This window comes from Lissotriton vulgaris, unplaced genomic scaffold (genome assembly GCF_964263255.1).
Source record: "Lissotriton vulgaris unplaced genomic scaffold, aLisVul1.2 SCAFFOLD_260, whole genome shotgun sequence".
Classification (NCBI taxonomy): domain Eukaryota; kingdom Metazoa; phylum Chordata; class Amphibia; order Caudata; family Salamandridae; genus Lissotriton; species Lissotriton vulgaris.
Genome location: NW_028246903.1, coordinates 1,767,178 through 1,789,928, shown reverse-complemented (window position 1 = coordinate 1,789,928; position 22,751 = coordinate 1,767,178). Strand labels below are relative to the sequence as shown.

Genomic DNA, 22,751 nt, shown 5'->3' with positions numbered 1-22,751 from the left:
GGTTTGATATCATTTGTTTTGTACATTTCATGTGTTTAATACTAGTCATGTAATATTATCAACTGTGCAATTGATTCTTGTATTATCATTTTCAGATATCGATCGATTATAGATTTGGTTAAAGCTTGGTATGAAGAGAGGCAACAATACTCCTTTCCTCATCCACGGGAATGTAATCCGAGCTGTCCCAGCAAATGCAGTGGTTCTGTTTGTACCCACTACACCCAGGTATTGAAACTGGAAATACTTCTTAATTATCTGCCTCATAACCAATTTTATATAATCTCACAGAAGCAGAAAAAGGCCAGAGTCGCGCTTGTAGGTGCATCCACCGGCAATGCCGAAATGCGGTGCTTAATTTGTGTAGTTGATTGCAGGCGGTTAGCGCCAGCACTCAGTTATTAGATATCAGGATTTACTTTTCATCATCAGACTTTGGCCCTGTACAAGAGAGTGGAAAGCATGTATCACGTTCACAGTACTGTCACCTTTTAGGAGCACCTTGTACAAGTATTACATTATACTGTTCACATTGATTTTCATATTCTTAAATGAGATATGTATAAATACATGCACTAAACAAATAACTGAAACTTACTCATTTATTTCTGGTATAACACTATTGTCGTCCAGGGCTACACTTCCCCCACATGGACCACTTTATTGTTGCATACTGAGAGAAAATACACTGGTAATCTCAGCAGTTTCTAACCTAAAGTCCAAACTGGGAGACACATTCAATGATATATGCTCCACCAGTGCAGATATTGCGAACTGCCAGGCCCAACTTGAGAAGCAGGAAAAAAGCAGTGGCTAGTTTAGAATCCATGCTACACAGCGCTCACAACTTGGGACAAGAAGTGTGGCATCTTATCAAACTGTCACATACTTAGAAGACAGGGCACAAAGAGACATCTGCTTCCATTGCATTTTTGTAGGGTTGGAAAGGGACATCATGGAGGGCTTCCTGATCATATTTTTACCTGGCTCTTGGGGTCGAGTTTACACCGGGACTTGAATTCCAAGATGCCTAGAGCATTAAACCCCACAGAGTGGACAACTCCAACAACCTCGCCCAATAATTGTGTGTTTTGTTAGCCATGTATAGGCCTGGCTAGTTATTTAGGCAGCCAAGAAAAATAGCCCATATGTATTCAAGGAACGCAACCTACACATCTCAGCAGATTTTTCCTTCAAAACCTGTTGGAAAATGGCCCTCTCCGAAGGTCCTCCCCATAATGTCTCTGCCTTCCAAATGGACTGACATTTCCTAGCAAGTATCCTTCTGTCTATGTACCATACCCAGGAATCCTTGGTTCCAACGGCACTGCCCCTTTCCATTCTAGTCTTTGATTCCATCGCTTTCCTCTCAATTGTTCTGTCCAAGGGATTTGTTGGAACCTTTAAGTGAGGCCGTGGCCATTTAATTGGTCCCAAATGAGACACTAGCTAGTCCCAACTCTTAACACCTCTGCCCATCCAGTGGATTCATATTTCGTTTTTACTTAACTTTTGTGTCTTCTACATACTTATTTCTTGCATGCACTTCAGCCAATGTTTCAAAGAAATTGGCATACATACAAACACTATTTATTTCCAGCATCACTACACCTCCTAGCCTCAAAAACTAGGAGAAAAACAGATACAACTACAGTGCCTCTTCTTCCATCTGCTGCCGGGTAAAAAATAACCTCTCAATCTCCTTCACTGCCACCAAAGACGGTGCCTTATCATCCGTTCCTCTATGCCCATCTGGTTCAAACCTGAATGAAGGCACTGTGTAATCCCTTTATCCTGTTCCATCTGCATCCTGCCCTTTCTCATGCCTGCCAACACCTGGTAACTCATCATCCTTTCCTTTCAATCCATCAAACACTGCTTTCAACAGCATATTAAACCAATCCACACTGATTGGTCATAGAGTGCCGGAAGCCTCTTACCTGAATGTTTGGGTAAAACAATGGCTCCATCCTCTTGTGGCCCTCCCTCTGCCTCTTCGCTAGGAGCAGACGGCCGTTCAGGCTCCTCCCTTGCATGTGCTGAAGGGAAGTCTAATCAGCCAAAGAAAATAGGAACAAGTTTGTTTACATTTTTCTTTGGCTTATTGGGCTTCCGTCTTATGAAGAGCAAGGGGAGGATCCCAGGCCGCTCTGTGTGGACCAGCAGGGAAGAGTGTTCCCGCTAAACTGTTACAAATGGTTGAAACGGTGCATCATTGTGTGAGCTTGGGGAATTCTCCATGGTTAACCCAGGCTTAACTAGCTTCATGGACTGCCCTTGTCTTCACTCTATGTACACACAAGCATGTGCACACTCACACACACACGGATGCACCCGCAAACAGACATAGATATATAGAAGTAAAATACTTCGGACACAAGTGCTACAGAAATGTACAATGGTTTATTGTTAATATGATAATAATAACAACAATAACAAAAACAACAACAATAATAATTATTATTATTATTAGTCTATATTATTGTTATTACTATTATTATTATTTTCGTTATTATTATTAATATTAGTAGTCGTAATAGTATTATTATAGAAGATGATAATAATAATAATAATCATAATAATAGCAATATTACTGACGTTGCTAATAATAAAAAGAATAATAGGGAGAAGAAGCGGTTGAAGACATATACTAGTAGTAATAGTACTCTACCAAGTTTAATTTTGTGGCTGTTACTGATTCACTTGATATTCATATTATAATAACGCTGTTCTTACTGCTATCATGTTTATGAGTTTGGAAGCATAATATAAGAGAGAATAAACATAAAATAAGAAGCAACTGGCAAAGCACATTTAATTTGTCCAGTTGCATGATAGGAAAAGTTCAAGTGAAGACTGGGAGCTCCTCATTGTCAATGCAATAACAACAAACGTTCAGACTGTTCCTGGCTTCTAGATAGTAATAGTAGAAACATCTGTTTTTAATAGTTGCTCCTGAGTTTCCCGTAAGTGTTGTTTTTGGACAAATTCCAACCGAGGTCACCAGAAAAACAGCAAGCGGTGATGACTTCGACGAGGGAAAAGGCATGATCCTCATGGCCTCAGGACTAGTGCATACTTACGCTCAATTTCAGTGTCCTAGTCCTTCCTCTTTGTCTGTTTAAAATACATTGTCCTTGTGATTTGTTCACATTTCTATGATACCTGATCCCATCATCTCACCACACCAAAAGAATTTGACTCAATACCTGCAGCCTTTAAATCTTGAGCTTCTCTCTCTCTTCTGAACGTGATTGGTTTCAACCACCTTTCCAATAATCTGCTTATATAGTTGATTGTTGCCTCCTTTGGCATGGGTACATGATTGGTCACCATTTCTAGGAGGGAACAAATCAGCTACAAGATCCCTCTGTGCAGAGTTTAAACGGGATGAAAAAACTGGAGGGTCTCTCGAAGAGGCGTGGCCAATGTAATTAAGAGCGTGGCTCAAAAACATGTAAACTAAAAATCTGTGCTTAGCTTAGTGTGCCACCAACTGGTATTTGGCTGCTTCTGTCATTGCATCCACATATATAACACAACAAATAACATTACACCTAGAACAAGCCAAGACTATTGGCTTTGTCAATGGTTGTTAGTTGCATAAGATAGATAACCAACAACTATGGCCTAGCCCTGCTGAAAAAACCAACCCTCAAAGACACCAGCAAGAAAGAGAGCCAACTGGTTCACCCCGGAACTCCTAACGTCAAAGCGCACCTGTCAGAAGTTGGAGAACATATGGCTCAGCGAGAAGTCGCTGCACAGCCCACAAAGATGCCATCCGCAACCACCACCACCTCATCAGGACCGCCAAGAGAACCTCCTTCATAGACCACCTCGACAACAATGCACACAACAGCAAGGAGCTCTTAAACGTCGTGAAGGATCTCTCCAACCCCAGCTCCAACGACATCCCACCATCACAAGCCCTGTGCGACTCCCTCGCCTCCTTCTACCGCAAGATCGCCGACATCCACAATAGCTTCAACCCCCGGATGTCCCTAACAGGCCCCAACATGCCGGAACAACCTCACCCCACCGACGACGACCCCCTGACAACCTGGGCCAACGTGAGCATCGAAGACACAATGAAGACCATGGGCACAATCCACTCCGGCTCGCCGTCTGACACTTTTCCACACCACATCTTCAACAAAGCCGGCAGCTCCATTGCACCCCACCTACGCAACATCATCAACCTCTCCTTCAAAACCGCAACCTTCCCTGAAAGCTGGAAACACTCCGAGATCAACGCCCTACTGAAGAAACCCAAGGCGGACCAAGCGAACTGAAAAACTTCCAGCCTATCTCCCTGCTTCCGTTCCCAGCTAAGGTCATCAAGAAGATAGTCAACATCCAACTCACCCGCTAACTCAAAGGCAACAGCTTCCTGGACACCTCCCAGTCAGGGTTCCGCAGCAACCACAGCACCGACCCCGACATCAGGATACTACTGGACAACGGCGAGACGGCGGCCCTCATCCTCCTGGACCTCTCTGCTGCCTTCGATACCGTCTGCCATCGCACACTACGCACACGACTTCATGACGCAGGGATCCAAGACAAGACCCTGGACTGGACCTCCTCCTACCTCTACAGCAGAACCCAGAGAGTCCGCCTCCCCTGTTCCAATCCGAAGCCTCCGAGATCATCTGCAGTGTCCCGCAGGGATCCTCCCTCAGCCCGACGCTGTTCAACGTCTACATGGCACCTCTCGCACGCATCGCCCGACATCACGACCTCAACATAATCTCCTACGCCGACGACACGCAACTGACCCTCTCCCCCGCCAAGGATCCCCTCACTGCCAAATCCAACACAAACAAGACAGAGATCCTCATACTCGGGCCCAATCCCTCAGCCTGGGACGTTTCCTGGTGGCCCGCATCTCTGGGGACCCCCCCCGCACCCACCAACCACGCACACAAACTGGGAGTCATCCTCGACTCGAAACTCACCATGACCAAACAAGTCAACGCTGTCTCCTCCTCCTGCTTCAACACCCTCCGTATGCTCCGCAAAATCTGCAGTTGGATCCCGACAGACACAAGGAAAACAGTCACCAAGGTCCTAGTCAGCAGAAGACACGACTACGGAAACGCCCTCTATGCCGGACCCCCGACCAAGCTCATCAACAGACTGCAAAGAATCCAGAATGCCTCTGCACGCCTGATCCTCGACGTCCCACGCCTCGACCACATCACCCCCCACCTGAAGAACCTGCTCTGGCTCCCTGTCAGCAGAAGAATCTCCTTCAAGCTCCTGATCCACGCACACAAGGCACTCCACAAGACCCGCCCAGCCTATCTCAACAGTCGACTCTCCTTCTACGTACTCAACAGGAATCTCTGCTTCACAGACCTCTCCCTGGCTAGCATCCCACGCATCCTCAGAACCACAGCCGGAGGCAAATCCTTCTCCCACCGCGCCGCCAAGACCTGGAACACCCTCCCTCTCATCCTACGACAAACCGAAGACCTTCTAATCTTCAGGAGACAACTCAAGACCTGGCTGTTCGACCAGTAGCAACAGCACTACCTTCCTCCCTACCCCTCAGCGCCTTGAAACCCTTGCAGGTATGTAGTGCGCTTTATAAATTATATGATTGATTGATTGATTGATTGATAACTTTCTTGTATAAAATATGGAAATCCTTCAGTTCTGAAACGACAATTCAATAATACTTAGTGCACATCCTATACAATTTTGCAATGACACTTAAATTAACCACGTCGGGAGCGGCCCGTGTAGGTAAGAGTGGTAGGGCGGGGCGGCGGGATAGTCGACATATGACGATCACGGTAACTTAAATAAAAAAAGAAAATCATGGTTTTCTTTTTTTTAAAGTTTCCTTTGTCGTCGTACGTCAACTCCCCGCACCCCCTCCCCCACCCCACCGCGACTGCACACAATATGTTCATACATTAAGGGGCCAGATGTCCTAAATGTTGGTTGCAGGAAAGTGGTACCAACCAGCACTTTTGTAACCAGTATAGAATATTACAAACCGACTAATGTATTATTAGTTCAGTTTCTATAATTTCGATTTAGAGTGGATAGTAATCAGACCTACCTCATGAATATTAATAAGGTAGGTCACAAATTGCAACTCACTCAGATTTATACCCATCACACAGATGGTGTCAAACTAAGACCGCCATGTCTGTGATTGCCTGTAAATAAAGTAAACCTTTTTTTTAAAAAACGCACCATGTGTTCCTTAAAGGAAATAGTGCTGCGATTACAAAAAAAAGTTGACTTTTTCATAGTTTGTTTGAGAGTTAGCAGTGGTCCATTGGGCCACTGTCTACATTTGAACACACTTTCCCAAAGCGAAGGGGCTCCCTTCCCTTTCTTAAATTGGTTACCATGCCAGCTCAGGAGTCAGGAAGGTTTCATTATGGTCGCTAAACATTGACACATTAATATACAAATTGGCATTTAGAAGGAACCCCTTACACGCCCCCCCTTCATAATACTAAATAGGTATAGAATCGCAATACATTTTAGTAGTCCGTAAAAGTTTAAACCTTTCAAAATGGAATTGGTAGAAAAAGCATTTTTGCATTCACAAACTCTAAATTGTAGTGTTTGTAACTGCAAAAATGCTTTGCACATCTGGCCCTAAATTTCTTTTCTACCATGGGCCTTAAAATATATTATATTAGTGTGTCCCACATAATGAAATGCGGCCATTGGCTGTACCCAGAAACTGCAAAGAACATTTAGGGTCATATGTATGAACACATTTTTCCATAGACACAGAATGGGTAAAACCCTTTGATACATCTGGCCCTTAGCATAGATCTCTGACTTAAGCGACAAACAGTGGCTTGCCATCCACCACAGCTATGTATAAGAAACATTTTTCTGGAAGAAAGTGTTGGCAGATTCTTAACATAAAGAGACGGGCCTGCTTTCAAAAATAAATGTTGACTTCAGGGAGTGGCTCTGGGGAGGATGCAGCAGTGGGAATTCAGCGCCTGCCAGAAGTTTGGGAATGTTAGTGCAAAGAAAACGCTACTGTGCATGGCTGTGAAATGTGCCTTCTGCTCAGAGGCGCAGGTGGTATCTGTTAAACAGCTATTGCTGCACTGAAGGATGGAGGCCTTTTTCATCAAAATGTCTGGTTTGAGTTAGGACGAGCTAGACACAAATGCAAGGTTTGCATTCCTGGTAGTAATACGGTTTGCTTACTGCTGAATTCATTGGCAGTGTACTGCTTCCTCGGGCAGACTTATCCAGCATTAGCCGCCATATGATGGAGCATTTTACTGGCACACTGTCTGGAAGAAAAGTAGAATTACTGTTCCAAATTTTCATATTTCTTCCACGTGACTGTTTTTTATTGCCTCTATGAACTTTGGCTTGGTTTTAGAAGGGGTTTACCTTCTGGGGCGCAGATGCACAGTATTTAGATTGAACAGCACCAGCTTTGCTTCAGTTTTCCCACAGTGTGTATGTTTCTATAAGGTTTTTTATTGGCCATAACAATTTGGCCCTGCATCACTGAAGGCAATCCGTCTGTGACAAAACTGTCAGATCAGGTGTGCAGTTTGCAAATGTTTCTGCTTGGACGCCTGTGTGTATCCCTGCCTTCTCTCTGCTAAAAATCAGTTAACAAACGATATATTATCATCAGAGTTCTATGCAAAGCAAAGGGAAATTAAATGTCAAAAGGAATCAATTACAAAAACTGCTTATTTACCCCCCCCAAAATATGATCGGTGGGTCCTGCATGAAAAAACATACAGCTAATCTCTACCTCTAGCAAGCCATGGAGAGAACCAAAAAAATAATAAAAAAGGGGTCATTTGGAGAAACTACACAGACATGGACCTTATTTTACCTTACCTTCAAGGGTGGAGACTTGATTTGGAAATGAATAGACACAGATAATGTGTGAAATTTTGTGAGTCGGTATTGTGGGCAGCTCTGCCTTAGAGCATACTTTTCAGCTTTCTATGAAATAAGGGACAAGTAATAATAGTTTGTCTAATCGTCCAAATAATGCATCCAAAGTGAAGTCCCTCGAAGTCCCTTTGGTCTAGCAAAAGCCCAATTGCCTCTGGACTACTGCTCTCCTTTCACAAGTGAAACAGTGGTTCTCTTTGGTGAAGGCTAGTGTATGCCTTAGGCAACAAAACTGCACATTGATTACTCTCCCAGGTACAGTAGACTCAGGTGAAACTTTTGAGTGTTGAGACTTTGTCTCCCTGACTATGTGTCAGTGGTCAGTGGTGATTAAGTGGTTGTGGCTACTGACTTGCCAGAATGGGCTTCTTCAGTTTTTGAGGCGCTGGGGTTCTAAAAGGAAATCAGTCAGCTCACTCTTGCAGACCACCTCTTCTGTCTGGAGCTTGGGAGCTACTTGTCCTCAATCCAGGGACCACAAACACAGTCTTCTCTTTGCTAGTCCAAGGATCAGCAAGTGCAGTCAAGCAGTTGGTGCAGCCTCTCTTGCCAGGTCCCAGGAACAGCTTTCCTGTCCTTCTTCAGTTCTCTCTGTCCAGTCCAGATGTGATCTGAGGTCCAGGTGCCAAGGGTGCCCGCTTTGTACCTGGAAAGTGCCCTTGGGGGATGTGGTGATTATTAGCCAGTTGGCTACCAGGTAATTTCCTGTCTGATTAGGACTTCCTCCAAAGTATGGCATCTAGCTATCCTACAGTGCACTATTCTGCCCACTCCCTAGATGGGTGCATCCATCTCTCGGTGTGTCTGGAGCTTGGCGGCCCACCCTAGAGGTGTGGCTACCTGAGGGCTTTACACCTACCGAAAAAGCAGTTTGGCAACTGGTCTCCCCTCTCTGTCTCTGATGCCAAACTGTCAACCTCAACAAAAGAGCATCCCCTCTGTGCATCTGCCCTTCAAACGTGGCTTCCCCTTTGAAGCTCACGTTGTGGGCTCACACCCTGTGTGGCTTCCTGCCAGTGAGAGGTAACAATTTTCCCAACAGCAGGCCTCTTGTTCACACTTCTCTTAAGGAGAGCAGAAACCTATATAGTGGCCAGCATCTGCAAATGGCCACTGGGAAACCTGGGCAACTGTGGCAACTTTCTATAAATTGCTTATGTCACATTAACTTTGACTTATCATCAAGTTGGGTTTAATGCAGAGATTCATTTGATACCTTGAAATGCCAACTTTAGTAGTCTAATTCAGACTTTAGCACAGCTGATATGTCAGTGTGTAACCCTGTCCTTGATAAAGTGCTACTAGCCTCTCTAGAGGAAAAATGACAATGATGTTTTTTTACTGGTAGGACATATGAAAATACTTGCCCCACTTTTTAATATAGATTACCCTACTTTAGGACTAAATAGGCATACTTTAAGGGTGACTTGGAAGTTTCAATAAGTGAATTTTGGACTTTGTCATCACATTAATGACAAAATCGAGTTCAGCAGTTTAAACTACTCTGCCAGTCTGCAGTGGCAAGCTGGGAGTCATATTTTCATGTTGTCATATCCAGGGTGGCACAATAAGGTCTGCAGCCCAAGTGGGACACTTTAACGTACAGGCCCTGGGGACCCCTTGTGCCAGGTACTAGGGGCTTATAAGTAAGTAAAGGTATGCCAATTGGGTGTAAGCCAATCACACATATACTTTTAGGAGTCAGAGCACTGAGACTGAGGTCTGGTTAGCTGGCCTCAGTGCACTATCAGAGTCAACATATCAACTCATCCATCCAAAGTTTTTGAGGGGGGCCGTGCAAAAAGAGACATTTACTTATTTAGGTGGTAATGCCAAATCTGTGGCTTTTATAGCTGATGAGCTAAATGAGTCATTGTTGTGATTACCACCAATGTAATTAACATGAGGGTTTTCACCTGATGTTGTCATGTATCTTATAGTTATAATACTGCATTTCCAAAAGACCTCACGTTTTTGCCCATTTACATGTTTGTCATAATATTAAGCATGTTATTTGGTGTTCTAATGATACCCTACATATTTAGATGTGGACATACTGCTATGATTATAACAGCAGGGCCTTATCCGGCTTTCCCATTGGAAATGTATGACCCAAAGGCCTACATTGGGCAGCCTGCCTCAGTCACGGCATCCATGCCAATCTATATTTTTCCTGATCGGATTTCTAGGTAAGGCTTGCTCAATCGAGCCAAGTGGTGGCGGAAAGCACATATGGCGATCGATTTTTTTGTTTTAAAATTTTTTAAATTAAGCCTTAACCTTCAGGGGTTGTGTTCAAGATTGATAAAATATAACAACTGACTGCCAAGCCATGTCACTATATTTGGATTTTCAATATGACTAAAGTAGTTCTGACCGGAAGGTAGCAGAGTTTTAGCCATAATGATTCTCGCCAACATAATGGGAATATCTAAGTAGAGCAGGTGGATATCTTTGAGGTGCTGTGAGGCAAGGGACTCATCTGCACCACCACCTGGAGGGCAGCCTGCCAATACCTAAATGAATATCGAAAATCCAAGGCTCTTTTACTTGGCTTCTTGCATCTCCCTGCATATTTTGGATGCTCATTCTCAAATCTCTTGCAGTTTATTTAGCACTTTCATTGAATAGTGGGACAATCCATTTCTCTGAATGTCTTAATACTTCCAGCATATCCTTCTGTACTTTAACAGTGCCAGGGGATCCTCTAATAACACTTACTCAGCAGCTCCCTCACCTTGGTCATATTCTACCCCTTCTCATTTCTCTTGCACGTACACAACCACTATTATCATCTTATGTGCACGATAACGTACATCACCTTTTCTTATTTCCCTCCCTCCAGTTACTAGCCAAGTGAGTTTTTTTCACTTTCCGTTAGAGAGGTGACCTCTAGTAATGGCTTGCTCCCTCAGTTGATCTCAGTTTTACTCTTACTTTTTATCCCCGGCATTCAAAATTCTGCATCTTCTTCTCCCTTTCGGGCTGTTTCGAGGCCTTGAGTTTGACTATTTCATGTGATTGCCTTACAACTTCTCTTTCTACCTTTACGACTCTTTGTACAGATTGTATGTTCTCTACTGTCTTTTATAAGGCCTGTTTTCTGTAAATTGAAATCAAACCCACAGACCATTCCTTGGCGTATCTGCTGTGTAGTTGTGATTCCTACTGTCTGCCTCTTTTACAAACTCATCAGCAAATATTTCCTAAATGCAAAAATATAATCTCTTCAAGACATTGATTTTCAAAGCCAGAGAGGTGATCCTAATCTGATGGAAATGAAGGAATCTAAGAGGAAAACCAGAACTATTTAAAAATTTGTTATTGATACTAGATAACTAAGACGATCAGACTCATAACTTTTAAAATTTATGAATGCATGTCTTCTGTAGCTGCAATGAAAAATATTTGTCTTACTGAAGTCACCAATGTAAACAATCTATTATGCAAAGAATCCAACATTTTGATCTTTTTCAGAATTGAGAAAACAGATAATTTTATCTTGAATGCTGTCATGAAGCTGCATACCAGATTGAATGCCTAACATAACAAAATAAGTCTTAACTAGATTATAGGGTTGGTAGTATGGGGTAAAGGGAATATACTTTGACCAGGAGGCAAAACAGTAGCACCTACCTGCACAAAGAGCATTAAGATGCAAACCAGAAACACAAGGCTGTTTGATGATATTCCTAAATTCATACATGGGAAGGCAAGATGGGTTCCCCACCTTTGGCCTAAGTGACTTTTGACCTTATTGAATCTAAAACAGTAACTGAATGTCTCATTGCTTATTTTGTAACAAAAATGAGTGCAGGTTGAACTGGGTCCTAGTATGATGTCAGACAGCTGGCAGGGCCCGGTACTGATCATGAAATAATGCACACAAATTTTGGAGAAACACGTCAATACCATCCTGACAACGTTTTTCGAGGATAACCACCTCCTCGACTCTTCCCAAACAGGCTTTCGCGCCAAACATGGGACAGAGACCGCTTTACTGGCTGTAACCGAGGAGGCAAGACGGATCCTGGATCGAGGAGGATCAGTGGGGGAAACATCCGTTACAACGCGGATGTTTCAACGCGATGCTGTTACGACGCGTCCGTAACAACGCAAGTCGTTACCACGACTTGCGCTGGAGGGCGCTAGAAGATTAAAAATAGTAAATTTACTATTCCAACACCTTCCCTAGTGTCCACGGGGACTGGTGTTAGAATAGTAAATTATACTATTCGATATCCGCGCCCCCAACGCAAGTCGTGGTAACGACTTGCGTTGTAAGAGACGCGTTGTAACAGCACGCGTTGTGACGGTACGCGTTGTACCGTCACCCATCCATCAGTGGCAGTGATCCTCCTCGATCTAAGTGCCGCATTTGATACGGTACACCACAAAATCCTGCTAACCCGCCTTGCCGACTTAGGAGTGACCGGAGATGCCCTGACATGGTTCGAATCTTTTTTATCTGACAGAACCTTTCAGGTCTTCGACGGCACATCCCGCTCATCCAGGCGTCCTCTGGGATGCGGAGTCCCCCAGGGCTCCTCTTTAAGCCCTACGCTCTTTAATGCATACATGAGGCCACTGGCTGGGGTTGTTCGTCCGCATGGTGTCAATATCATCTCCTATGCGGACGACACCCAGCTGGTGGTCTCCCTTGCACAGAAGAGCGGCCTCCAGTCGCCACCAGACCTAGCGGCCTGCCTGGAAGACATAAAGAGGTGGATGATGAGCTCATGCCTAAAGCTCAATGACGATAAAACTGAGCTAATGCTCCTGGGCCCAGCCTCCCCTGCCTCCAAAGAGCTGATCTGGCCCTTAAGCATGGGAGTGGCCCCACCCCCCAGAGACATCATCAAAAGCTTAGGCGTCTGGCTCGATAAATCTCTGAACCTTAACACACAGGCCACCAAGATATCAGCCACCTGTTTTGGCCTCCTCAGGGTGATCAAAAAAGTCCTTCCCCTCCTCCGCCTCGAGGCCAAACAGATAATCATACAGGGCCTCATCCAATCTCGTCTGGATTTTAACAACGCCCTCTACCTAGGAGCACCAGACTACACCCTACAAAAGCTTCAACGCACCCAGAACTGTGCTGCCAGGGCGCTGCTGGGAATCCCTCGGAGAACCTCAATAAAAACTGGCCTAAAGACCTTACATTGGTTACCTGTTAGGGACAGAGTAAAATTCAAAGCGCTCTGCATTGCCCACCAGACATTCTGGGAAACAGGCCCAGACATCAACCGCTCCCTGATTTCTCCCTACAGGCCCAACAAGTCCCTCCGCTCCTCAACGGCATTCCTGGCTAAGATTCCCAGAATCCGTAGAGCCAGAGCAGGAGGACGCTCCTTTTCGTATAATGTCTCCAAACTTTGGAACACCCTCCCTCTGCGCTGAGAAACAACCCCAACCTGACTAGTTTTCGCAAACAGCTAAAAACCCTCCTGTTCAATGCTTAACAAAGTAACCTTATGAGGGCTTTCTCTGTTTTTTAGCGCCTGGACGCCTCAGGGCAGCAGCAGCGCTCTACAAATCACATTTTCATTTCATTTCATTTCATTTCATTTCATTTCACACTGGGTCTCAGTATGGGTGGAAGACAGCGTGTGGTCCCAGCCCTTTTATTTGTAGCCGCTGGCCGCGCCTGGCCAGAGGGTGACGTGCGGGTACATCCGGGGCACAGGTCAGCCCCGATAGTGGCCAGGTGGCTCACTTCATTCTCTGTTTCAGCTTGGGTGGGGTTGAAGATCATATATGTTTATTTTGGGAACTGCTTAAACCTCCTTCTTGTGACTCCATCAGGGGCCCTTCAGACATGCCCTGTTCACAAGACGAGTGACCTCTCTGTTGTTCTTGGGGCCTCTCTGTCACGGTGAGGACTCCTGTCTCCCAGACTTCTACCTCCTCACCTTCCCCGTGGCCTGAGATTTTAACCTTCTTAACCCAAGAGATGTTTTGAGTTGCTGTCTCTTCCCCTTTTAGAGCAGTCACCATCGTTCCTGTGGCTGTGACAACTTCCCATATGCCTAATTCAAATGGGGTTCTGAACATCTAGCCAGGCCTGCAAAACTTGAGGAGCGCCTGATCTCCCTGTGTGAGTCGGCAGTGAGCTGCTCTCCTCCTGGCACTGGCTCTCATGTTGTTTTGCACCCGCCTATTTTGGGTGACCTCAGAATCATACTCAGATTGAACCCATTCTGTGTGCACTGGAGCTATGTCCCACAAGTAGTAACCCTTCAGCATAAGTGTCCACGGCGGGCACTGCGTGGTACAAATGTGGCGTGCCTTGGTACTTCTGCAGGAACGTTTAGTGTCCGCAATAATTGATCAGTCTACCCATTAGATTGTGGTCACGGCAGTGTAATTCGGCAGTGTTTTATCCCCAGTTGGCTTAGCAGGCCTTGGAACTCACTCCCCGGAAACCGTGTTCCACTATCCATCTTGATTTCTTCTGGAAGGCCGAACAGGGCCAGTATCTTCTACAGCACTGGGGCAACATTTGTGAACGCCATTGACTCGATGAGTTCCACAATGGGGTACTTCGAGTGGTTATCCACAAGGATCATCATCATCCTTAGATCCAAAAAACAGCCAAAGTCCATGCTAACTTATGGGGATGGAGTGTCGCACGGCTCCCCTATTATGACGGGTGCAGGCGCTCCGGGCTGCTATTGACTTGACATGCTGCAAATTGCCGTACGAGGTCATCCACCATCGCCACCTGCCCTGGGAATACCACCTTCCATTGCAGTTGAGATTTCATTTTTGCTGTCCCTTGGTGTCAACCATGGGCCAGTACAGCAATCTGCCTTGTCAGGCTCTCTGGAATGACTACTCTGTGGCCCTGCAGAATGAAACCCTCTTGCATGGCACAAAGTGTGTGTTGGACCCTCCAAAACTGCGTGAGCCACTGTTTGTCTGGACCACTCCAATTGTTCACATCTTGTAGAAATTAGTTCCTTGACACCTGTTGCAGTGCCTCCAGAATCTAAACCAAAAGCACAGACGCACCAACACCCAACAAAATTAGGTCAATAAGAACAATTATGAAGTCCATATACAAAAAAAGAGAAGGTTCCTCAATTTCTTCTCTTTATTCCATTTTCATTTTACAAAGAAAAAACAGAAACCAGTTCTAATGACTCAACACACAGTACAGCTTGAGTACCACATCATTACAGTCACTTCACTGATTTCCAGGAGACTCAATGCCCTTAGACAAGTCCCATGGCTCACCAGTTGGACATACTCCTTGGTGTACCCAGCCTCCCTTCCATCTCACTGTCTACTTGCTGAGGGTGCTGAGATAATAAATCCTCCAGATTCCTGCATCCCTGTCTGTTTACCATTTTGAATTGTTAGTGCTGCAGCTGTGTTTCCCAGCGTTCAATCCACAGCGATGGATGGGTCACAGTCCCTTGGACAGCAGCACTAGTGGTTGATGATCGGTGACCATACTTAATGAACGCCCACATAGATATTAGTGAAAATGTCCACAGTCCCACTTTATGGCAAGGGCCTCCCTCTCGATCTGTGCATATCTTGCTTCTGCTTCCAGGCTCAATTTCTTGCATGAGCAATGCCAAGAGTCCTACCGGGCTTGCTTTAACCACCAGCCCTGGCCTTTTTTTGGGATCAAAGTAGGACTTGATCGCCTTGCTCAAAATTGCCGATTTCACTTTCTAGAATTCCTCCACTACCTTGGGGCCCCAAATCCATTGAGCATCCGCTTTCATCAGCACCCTCATGGGCTCTGCAATGGTTGCCAGACTGGGGGTAAATTGTCCACAATAGGTGGTAATCTCTAAGAATCTCCATACCTCTGAGGCATTGCATGGCACTGCGGCTTATTTGATGACATGTGACTTCCTTGGGTTGACTTGCACTCCTTCCTGTGTGAACACAAACCCGGAGAACTCAATGTTCATCTGGAAGAAAGAACATTGTTTCCAGTGAAGAGTGATTCCATACTCACACAGGGTGGCCCTCAGGGACTGATGATGTTCCTCCGCCGTTGTGGAGTATATCAAGATGTCATTGCTGACATTCACTATACCTTGTAAGCATGATAGCACTTCCCTTATTGCATTTTGAAATACCTCCATGTCAGACGATATCCCAAAACATAGGCATTTGTAGCATCGCAGGCTCAAGTGCATAGAGAAAGTGGTGATTTACTTGCGCCCTTCATCCAGCTGGAACTCGTGGCATCTAGCAAGGAGATCCAATTTGGAGAACCATCTGGCCCTATTAAGATCCGCTATAATATCATCCATTGTGGTCGTGATGTGCCTCTCCCTCTTAATGGCCTTGATCAGGAGGCGCATGACGATTCATAGGCATAACTTGCCAGGTTGTTCTTGCTCCTCGATGATCATCAATAGTCACACTCATGGTGTTGTGTTGGGCCAGATACTTTTTTAATCACCCAAAGTATCTCCAGTTTGTCCATCTCTTGTTCTACCAGCGGCTGCAGGTGGAAAGACACACGGGGATGATGTAGTGCCACTTGTTTGACTTTTTGTTGATGTGCAGGCTAATTGGCAGTGCTCACAGACAGTCTAATCCCTTGAGAAGTCCAGGGAATTGGTCCAGCAGCTCATCCACTTGGCATGCTTGCACGTTCTGGGTGAATGACACTAAGCCCAAGTCTTTGGCTGTGTGACATTCCAGCAGGGCGTCTGCTTCCTTGTTGACAACATGGAAAGCTGCAGTGATATCCTGGTTGTTTGATCGGACACACACCTTCATGAGTTGCTTGAGCGGCAGCAGCATTTCCCTACTTTAAGTGTAGATCTTCATGTTTGACGGTGACAGGGCAGGTCTCAGATGGAGGCTTCAGTACTGTTGCACCCCCATTACGTTCACGGAGGCCCTTGCATCAATGAAGGCCTTGACAGACGATCCACTTATTTGGATCACGCAGGGGAGTTGTGGCCTCCAGTGCCGTTTGAGATGCTTCGTGACTGAGATGAGGAAGACCTCCTTCTCTTTTTCCGAGGGTGATTCATTCTGCTGGCCACTCTCCTGCACGTGTTGGCACTTTGCCACTCCCTGTTGTAGTGGGCCATCCAGCGAGAGCTGACAGATGGCTTTTATTGCTGTTCACCACCAACGGACTCCTCAGCCACTTGGTCCTCTCCTTCACACCATGGAAACGTGGTTAGGCTTACCACAGCTCAAACCTGTCCTGCTCTGGGGCAGGCAATTTTCCAGGGGGTGTTCCTCTCAGCCACAGTTCGTGCATTACACCCCTGATGGTGCTGACACACTCACCTTGGGCCTGGCTGTTTTAATTATTGCGGAGATGGCATCCACATGCTCTACTTTAACACTGTACGTCTTGCCGAGTGGTTTGTTACATGTCGATGTCCATCCTTGTGGCCCTCACGAATGAGAGATCATGTGACCGCGCCATGATGAGCATGTCATCCAAGGTGATGTTGGGCTGTCATAATATTAGGCATATCAGGGTCTTTCTGCACCCCCGGATGAACTGCACCCTGATCTCCTTAGGCTGATTGTCCACTGCATGCATGCTGTCCAGCTTGCGAAGGTGGATATAGAAAGTGTTAATTGATTCTCCTTTACTCTGGTGTGTCTGGAGGAGCTTAAAGCATTCAAATTTGGGATTTAGGTGTGGGGCAACATAAGTGTTGAGGTACTCACTGCTGCTTTGTAGTCATCCGCTGCTCCTGTGTTAGGGAGACCTCGAACAGTTTGTAGATCTCCTCTCCCGCATAGAGGAGTAGCAGGGAACGCTTGACTGGACCATCATTATTGCTGGTGGCCATGATATATTTGTTCAGCCTCCAACCCACATCTTCCACCTGGGCGCAGCTGTTGCCGGATCACTCAGTTCACGGAATGGCTGCAGAAAATCCTCCAGGGTGTGTTGTTGAGGTACAGGTCGCAGAGGCAGGCCTTGAGCACACGTAGCATTGGCATCATCTGCCATGACACTGATGAAGTGAATGCAGATCAGCCCACCAAATGGTTCTTGACCAGGCAGTGCCCCTTGGCACTGTATATGCCTGTGCTGTGTCTTAAATACCTTATTGCCTCCTCCCCTTAAGTAGTCCATGTGCCAAGTGCTCCTGCTGTCCTGAACAGAACACGACCCTCCACAGCTTTGGCTTAGCCTTTCCAGTCACTGGTGTCCTTAAAAATGGCCCTGGGTGAACTAGGACCTGAAGCAAGCTCACCTCCCTCCAGACTAGTCTTTACTGGACAGGGTGTGCTTGCAGGGGGCCACCATGGCCGTGATGCCTCTGGATGCCCTTCTTGAGTTGTTCAGGGTGGCCACGTCAGCACTCTTCAGCAGGCCTGATGCTCTGACAAGATTTGCGGGCCTTGATAAACACACCTCCGCGCCGACAAGGAACCACACGGTGGGGTCGCAGGTTCCAAGCATCGATACTGCTGCAGGAGTCTGGCTGCTCTGCGTGTGTAAAGCCCTCATTGCCATGTGTTCCGGGATCCCATATGATGTCAGGCAGCTGTCAGGGCCTGGTACTGATCATGAAATAACGCACATACACTGGTGTCTCAGTGCGGGAAGAAGACCACTTGTGGTCCCCGTCCCTTTTACTTATTGCCGCACCCAGCCAGAGGGCGATGCACGAGTATCCGGGGCAAAGGTCAGCCCCGATAGTGGTCAGGTAGCTCACCACACAGCTGTCTAAAGTTTTTCTTAGGAGCCCTTACCCGACACAACTAAATGCCTGGGCTGCTGAATCCCGGGGTTTCAGAATACCAAGACTTCAGTCCTCCGAATGTTATCTTTTCCACCAATCTACCCCTCATGATACTTTATCTTGCTTTGCAGATTTTTTATGTTCGTGCTTTCTCCCTTTATCAATGGTTTCCTATTTTTCCTTGTTCCTTTTTTCCCCTTTGCTGCCTTTCTCTCTCTCTCAATTGTTCTGGGTCAAAGTAAGATGATGAAAAATCCGGCGACCCCAAAACTACGTGCCGGTGGCCACCGCATACAAATACCCACCACAAATTAAGCCCTTGTTCTATAAAGTTTAAGAGCCAAACTATTTCTTTTCTTTTCTGGGAGCAGACATTCTTAAACATAAAAAATAGAGCCTACAGCAGGTATTTATTTTATAGCGATCCCCAAGTAAGTGGAAGTTTATTTCTAGAAAAAAACACACTCATGTTGCTCAGAGCAATAGGATAAATGCTGCACTAAAAACAAGTATGATGACATTCAGCTACCTGGAATCTCCAAAGGTTCTAAATGATAGATATAAACTACAAATGAGTTCTTGTATCCTTTCAAAGAGCACGGATTTCGAGGTATTAAGATAACATTTCCACATTATATGTCATACAAGTTTGGGGATCAAAGCATAGATTTCTGCACCAGTCTTGACGTCCCTAAGAGTTATGTCATATAGAAACAAGGTGCAAAGAGCTTGGGACACAATCCCCTAGGTCCCAATATAGAGAAACCAGAAGGAACCTACCTGGTCTCTCTAGTACCATAAAACAAAATAGCCCAGCACACTTTTGAGTATCAAACGTGTTAAATACACAATAAATGGATTTACAACAAACACTTGTTTTCTCAAGAAAAAAGTAAATGTGATCTTGTGATATTGAAGTTCATTCTTTATTCATGTTCTTTTTAAAATTTGCAACCGCCAACGCTTTTCGTCCTCAATCGGACTTCTTCAGGGCTCAAAATATAAGCTGAGCTGTGCTCATTCGTAAAGCTGTTGCCAGTGTGTTAAACCAATTGATTTGAAACTACGTATGTCCAAACAATTATATTGTATCAGTTCAAGGGCTCGCTGATAAAAGTGTTTCAGTGAATATTACACCTGTCTCCATGCGGTCATCTGGCTCGAAAAGATTCTTTTTTGAGCCAGATGACCGCACGGAGACGGGTGTAATATTCACCGGGATCACTGACATAATATCGAGGGACATAATATCGACTACCAAAAATATGGGTGACAAAATATCGACAGACAGAATATCGACTTTGTATCGACAAACAGGTAAGTACAAAAATATCGAATAAAAAATATCGTTTACAAAAATATAGTTTGTAAAAATATCGACTTTATTCAAAACAATGTTAAATTAAATTAATATTAAAAATTATTTACTAAAATATACTTAAAAATAATTAAATTACCTTATAATATTAAATAATTAAGTAAAGTTATAAAACTTTTTTAACAATTATATTTGTTAAAACATATATATATATAGTAACATAATATAATTAAAAAATATCCAATATTATTACCATAGGATGGCGGAAGTGTAAAATTACTATTCCCACTCCAGAGAGTACAACAGTAGATAAGGCGTTGGATAGCGTAGAGGTAAAAAATACTATTCCCACTCCAGAGAGTGCAACAGTAGGGAAAGCGTTGGATAGCGTAGGGGTAAAAATTACTATTCCCACTCCAGAGAGTGCAACAGTAGGGAAAGGCTTGGATAGCGTAGGGGTAAAACTTACTATTCCCACTCCAGAGAGTGCAACAGTAGGGAAAGCGTTGGATAGCGTAGAGGTAAAAATTACTATTCCCACTCCAGAGAGTGCAACAGTAGGGAAAGTGTTGGATAGCGTAGGGGTAAAAATTACTATTCCCACTCCAGAGAGTGCAACAGTAGGGAAAGTGTTGGATAGAGTAGGGGTAAAAATTACTATTCCCACTCCAGAGAGTGCAACAGTAGGGAAAGCGTTGGATAGCGTAGGGATAAAAATTACTATTCCCACTCCAGAGAGTGCAACAGTAGGGAAAGCGTTGGATAGCGTAGGGGTAAAACTTACTATTCCTACTCCAGAGAGTGCAACAGTAGGGAAAGCGTTGGATAGCGTAGGGGTAAAAATTACTATTCCCACTCCAGAGAGTGCATCAGTAAGGAAGAGTTGGATAGCGTAGGGGTAAAACGTACTATTCCCACTCCAGAGAGTGCAACAGTAGGGAAAACGTTGGATAGCGTAGGGGTAAAAATTACTATTCCCACTCCAAAGAGTGCAACAGTAGGGAAAGCGTTGGATAGCGTAGGGGTTAAAATTACTATTCCTACTCCAGAAAGTGCAACAGTAGGGAAAGCGTTGGATAGCGTAGGGGTAAAAATTACTATTCCCACTCCGGTGAGTGCAACAGTAGGGAAAATAGATACTTCATATATTAGTTAAATATATATATATATATATATATATATATTAATATCTATAAAAAATTCATTAAAAGTAATTACCACTTTAATATAATATAATAATTAATTATTTACAAATACTAATTTAATTTAATCATTACAATTAGTTATCTATTAGCACTAATTAATTACAGATTAACAATTAATTAATTAGTAATTAAACAGTTACTTAACAATTAAAATCTAATAAATACACAAAAAAATTAATATATGTAATTAGTTATAATTAAATTACTTCCCACCCTATTCCCCTATGAACCCACAACCCGCTGCAGAAATTAAATTACGTAAATTAACATAATTATCAATTAATCAATTAAATAAAATTAATTGGCAATTAAAATATGATTAATTACTAAATATAAATTAATTAACAATTAATTATAAACAAATACCAATAAATAAATTTACATATTTAATTAATTATAATTAAATTACTTCCCACCCTACTCCCCTATAAACCCACAGCCCGCTACAAAAATTAAATTAGTTAAATTAACATAATTATCAATTAATCAATAAATAAAATGTATTGGCAATTAAAATGTTATTAATTACAGAATAAAAATTAATTAACAATTAATTATAAACAAATACCAATAAATACATTTACATTTTAATTAATTATAGTTAAATTACTTCCCACCCTATTCCCCTATAAACCCACAACCCGCTACAGAATTAAATTATGCAAAATTTAAATAACATTAAATTCATTAATGAAATTACATTATAACATAAATAAACACTTTTAACACATAAAATACACTATAAAAAAATTGATATTATTAAAAGTTCGATATTTTTCTTAACCTATATTATGTACTTCGATATTTTGACAATCTATATTTTAAAATTCGATATTACATTACTTACCTTCAAAACAATATTTTTGATGTCTATATTCTGTCCATTCGATATTCTGTCCAGCCTATATTTTGTACTCGATATTATGTCCATTCGATATTTTGTAGTCGATATTTTGTCTGTTTACCATTCACCGACACACTTTTATCAGCGAGCCCTTGAACTGATACAATATAATTGTTTGGACATACGTAGTTTCAAATCAATTGATTTAACACACTGGCAACAGCTTTACGAATGAGCATAGCCTATATTTTGAGCCCTGAAGAAGTCTGATTGAAGACGAAACGCGTTGGCGGTTGCAAATTTTAAAAAGAACATGAATAAAGAATGAACTTCAATATCAAAAGATCACATTATCTTTTTTCTTGGGAAAACAAGTGTTTGTTGTAAATCCATTTCACTGTGTATTTAACACGTTTGATACTCAAAAGTGTGCTGGGCTATTTTGTTTTATAACATTTACACATTACTGACTTGAGTATTACTGAACTATTTTAGCACATTAAATGATACCACGCACCATGGCACCGGACCGTGGGTGCACAGATCTGAAACTATGCAAAATGCTTAGCTATTTCAGATGAACGTTTATAGATATGTTAAAAATAATTTGCAGATATTGGAGACGTGGGCTCCTGTCTGTGCTGCACATTGCAGGGGCGGCTCGTCCATTTGAGCGGAGGAGCGTTGCTCCACTAACCGAAATTCACCAAAATAAAACCAGAGATTAAAAATAAAATGTTAATAAAGTTCATTTATTACCACTTTAT

At 43.6% G+C, this 22,751-nt stretch overlaps 1 protein-coding gene across 1 annotated transcript in view; it reads left to right on the top strand.

Annotated features, from left to right (window-relative positions):
• LOC147665700 (peptidase inhibitor R3HDML-like) overlaps nt 1-22,751 on the top strand; it is a 78,104-nt gene that overhangs the window by 33,890 nt on the left and 21,463 nt on the right. Inside the window, exon 4 of the mRNA XM_086949590.1 lies at nt 96-228. Coding sequence (XP_086805716.1) covers nt 96-228 — 133 coding nt within the window. The remainder of the gene's footprint in view (nt 1-95; nt 229-22,751) is intronic.